The 4,286-nt window shown below is 30.1% G+C and overlaps 1 protein-coding gene across 2 annotated transcripts; it reads right to left on the minus strand.

Moving 5' to 3' along the window:
- Nucleotides 1–921: 921 nt before the first annotated feature.
- Nucleotides 922–4,286, minus strand: LOC107787951 (uncharacterized). 2 transcript variants are annotated; one of them, XM_016609572.2, is made up of 9 exons: nucleotides 4,194–4,286; nucleotides 3,386–3,523; nucleotides 2,831–3,271; nucleotides 2,505–2,749; nucleotides 2,160–2,369; nucleotides 1,981–2,073; nucleotides 1,786–1,887; nucleotides 1,301–1,696; nucleotides 922–1,154 (listed from the first exon to the last, which is right to left on the minus strand). In XM_016609572.2, the coding sequence occupies exons 4-9, from the start codon at nucleotides 2,520–2,522 to the stop codon at nucleotides 1,143–1,145; spliced, it is 831 nt and encodes a 276-aa protein (XP_016465058.1). In that variant the 5' UTR covers nucleotides 2,523–2,749; nucleotides 2,831–3,271; nucleotides 3,386–3,523; nucleotides 4,194–4,286; the 3' UTR covers nucleotides 922–1,142. The 2 variants fall into 2 exon arrangements, with proteins under 2 accessions (XP_016465058.1, XP_075083688.1); XM_075227587.1 differs by lacking the exons at nucleotides 2,831–3,271; nucleotides 3,386–3,523; nucleotides 4,194–4,286 and having other exon boundaries at nucleotides 2,505–2,824.

Genomic DNA, 4,286 nt, shown 5'->3' on the forward strand with positions numbered 1-4,286 from the left:
ATAACATAATCGTTAAATAACACTAAACCATTATCGAACCATTAATTCAATACCCCGATACCGATAATCCAATAAGTTTTTTTTATTCGGGCTATTGATTTTACCCGATAGATGCCCAGCCCTAGCTCCAGTTAACGTTTTCTCCATTAATATTCAATCACTATAACATTATGTATATATAGCTATAAAATATATTGTAGCTAAATATAAAAATTTGCATATCTAAATACTTTAGCCACAAATATTTTTTTCGTAGCATTCGTAGCAAGAAGTGGCGTAACTAAAAGTTAGCTACAAACTTTACATGATCCATGGCTAAGGACTAATACTTATTGCTATGGAAATTTTATGTGTTCTAGCTGTGATGATAATACATTCTTGCCACGAAAAAGAAGATTATAGCAATAATTTTATTCTTTTGCCATGACAAATATAATGTATAGCTATCTTTATTTTGTAGCTACAAAGTGTTGTATTGTAGCAAAAGATTTGATTTGTTTGCCACGTGACTTTATATTTTGTTGCTATTTCTATAGCTTAGTTTCGTAGCAATAGTACTCGTATTCAGCTGCGGATCAAAAATTCATAGCAATAAATTGAAGTATTAACCACAAATATTTTCTTATTGCAGCTAAAAATTCATACTTTTAGCCATGTAATATATCTTATTATAGCAAAATATTTTCTTTATTTGCTACGAAAAGTAAAAAAACGTAGCCATGTTTAGCTACAAATTCAAAAGTGCATAGCTAAAATTTCATTCTTTTTTGCCACAAAGCATAAAATTGTTGCAAAAGATTCTTCATTTGCTATGAAAATAAAAATGTATAGCCATGTTTATACTATGTGACAATTGTACATATGTTTTGCTACGATTCAAGAATTCATAGCTACTAATTGAGAATTTTACCTCAAATACTGTTAGCCACAATAATTCATATAACGTAGATAAGAATCGTTTTTTGGCATGAAATATACCTTCAATTGTAATTATTCAATAAATACAATATTAAAAAAAATTAATAAATGTTCAATAATATCATTCAAAACAGTGAAATATTACGTTATTCAAACATATCAGTACGCTTTTACAAAAGAAATAATAATTATTCATCTCCCCCTCAATCTTGATACTTCCATCACTACTCCATAACCTGCAACAATAATTAAAAAAATATATAAGAAAATAGTACAACAAAGTATTTTCGCTGAAAAAGATAAATTTTACTTGTTAATAAGAATAATTTTTTGAAATGATAAATTAAAAAGATATTATTAGGTAGTATAATAAGTTACTTACGATCTGATTTGCATCATTTGGCCGCCGATTTCGAGCATCAAGCATTATTTGAAATTTTTTTTCCCATCGTTTTTCCATCTCCACTAGCTTATTATCAGTGTCTTTCTTGATTTCTTCAACTTTTTCATCAGCTTCCCTTTTAACTTCTTCGACTTGTTTCTTAGCCTCCCTTTTAATTTCTTCCACACGTTCATTTGCTTCTTTTCTGGTCAATTCTATTTGCTTTATAAGTTGTATCTTTGTTGGTCTACCTCCAAAATACTCACTGATATTCTTTTCGGGACCATATGCTCGAAGATATCCATGTTTTTCTGCCCCAAGTACTTTTTCAAAGATATCATCATCATTTAAAGAAATTTCTCCTTTTTGTTGCTCTTTTAATTGGTCAAATTGAACCTACAATCAATAATGCAAATTAATCATACATAAGAGCAAATGTATACTCTAAAAGGAGATAAAGATAAAATAGAACACATTGACATTACAATGACATCTTGTTGGAAAGCATCAACTTGTTTTCCTTTTTTTCTCTTGCGAGATTCCAAAAAAACTTCAACACGCGATGGAGCTTTTCCATTTTTTTTCTCCTGTGAAAATATTAATCATTTTCATCAATTGAATAAGATATGTGAATATAATTCTTATAACTTTATTCTAAAAAATTATCATGTTGTTCATACCATTTCATATCTAAGTCTTGCATAATTTTTGGTCCCACTATATGGAGGCAAGGAACGTTTCGATCTATTTGTCTTGTTTTGCGTGCTTTTCTTCTGCACGAAAGGTTAAAAAAAATTAATAATATTAGTTTCTACAGTATATAATAATTTAAAAATACCAAACAGATTAAATAAAATACCTGAAAGTCATCACTGCTCCAAAGGTTGACCAAATATTTCCATTCATTTACAGTGAGAAGTTTAGGCTTGTTCTGTAAGCGAAGTTGATAAGTTGCTTTTGAATCAAAATACTTATTTTTCAACTTGTGCCTATAGTCTCTGTAGAGGTCACTCATATGACCAAGAATTGCACCTTTTCTTCCCTCGGAGACATCAAAATTAAACTTTTCCTATAAAAAATAAAATATACCATTATAAAAGTTAGAACTATTGATTTAAAGCCAAACTTGCTTAGTATCTCAGATTGTCAACCCACCAAAAATTAAAGAAAATTATAAACTTTAATAGTTTACTAGTTTTCTTACCAAGATAATGTCCCACATGTGGTCGATCTTGCCTTGCTCTATTTCTTTCCAACCATTTACTTTTAATGGGCAACAAGTTCGGCTTCTAACTGTTTGACCCAAAAACCAAGTAAAATCGGTTGCATTCTCGCCAACAGCTTGATGATCCTCATCAAATTGAACGACCAATTTTTGTCCTTCCTATAAATTGATTATCTTCATGCATCGTGTAGGCCCTCTAGTTTTTCTTTTCACAACGTTAGTACCTACATTTAAAGATTACATAAATATACTTCACGTAAAAATATCAAAAGAATTGAAAAAGATCAATAAAAGAAAAAGAATACCTATTGAATTTGCTGATTCATGTTCTTCCATAACTGTTTCACTCACTTGTTCAGACGAGTTCTCCCTAGAACTATTTTCTCCGAGAAAAGAACTAATAAAAATATCGTTTTTTCTAAGGGTATAAATATCAATTGACTTATCCTTATGCCTCTCATAACTTAGAAGCATATTCTTAACATCTAAATCATCACGACATTCCACTAATCCATCACAATCACTGATAACTCTATCACATCTCAAATAAACAAATTTATCTCCCTCAAGAATATTGAAGTTACAAAGCTTTTTCATTTCATCCAGCATATCAAAGAAAGCTATGAAATCAATATCAATGCTTGCTTTCACCAACTGCCCACTTACATATTTTCTAGAAGGAGAAAATATAAAATGGCCACCATAATGGAAGCTAAATTCCAACTCTCTTGCCATATTCATGTTTCCTAGAAAATTTATAATATAGGTTAGCTAGATGATTAAACAAACACAAAATGTTGTCTAATTGAAAATGAATTGATAAAGAATTCTATATTTTATAAAAGCTTTATTGCAATTACCCGAATAAACAACTTCTTCTATATGTTGTGTGGTTAAATCTTCTGTAACAAATGCCTTCTTGGAACTTTTCGGAGGTTCTGTCTCATGATCATCAGTCAATCGATTATTTCTTTTTCGAAGACCGTTTCTATCCATGTCTGATTATAAACAAGTATTTGTAAGACTTCAATATATTTCGTATAATAAGTATAAAAGCAAATGGTAGTTCTCTGAGATTAAGTAGAAGCTCAAGTTCTACTTATCAAGGGAACCCCTTCACAAATGCTCTCAGTGTAGAATCAAACCACATTGGCTCCAAGTGCAGAATATTTTAGTACTTCTCTTGTTGTGCCCATTCCACAACGTAACCTTTTTTTCGATCATTTTCAGTAATGGAACCGGTCGAACCCACAAAAAAGGCTGCTTACGATTCACCAAGTCCCAAACTATTTCCATATCAGTAATTGAAGCAAGATTTATAACTATTTATAATTAAGTAGAAATTCAATATGCAATTTTATCAAACTATAATTTTTAATATTAAAAATAAACTGAATGAAACAACTAAATTAGTATAATGATCATAAGTTTTTCTTAAAATAAAGATAACCATAGCGCAAACGGCACTAGTACTCATGTAATATTTCTCTAACATTAATAATAATATTCCCTTCCCCACACACACACAAAAAAAGAATATTAAATTCTCAACATAAAACGAAACTAGAATATTTTATTTTGTAAGACACTCAAATCTTGTAATTCATCCATAAAAACAAAAGAGTTAGTGGATAATAGTTCATCAAAGTTAAAGGAAAAGAGGCGTACCTTTGATGCAGGGGAAGAGGCGTACCTTTGCTCCCCAAATCTTGAGACTTTTAGTATTTTAGGGTTTTTGCCTCTTTTAGGTTATGTTTTGGC

This window comes from Nicotiana tabacum, chromosome 12, assembly GCF_000715075.1.
Source record: "Nicotiana tabacum cultivar K326 chromosome 12, ASM71507v2, whole genome shotgun sequence".
Classification (NCBI taxonomy): domain Eukaryota; kingdom Viridiplantae; phylum Streptophyta; class Magnoliopsida; order Solanales; family Solanaceae; genus Nicotiana; species Nicotiana tabacum.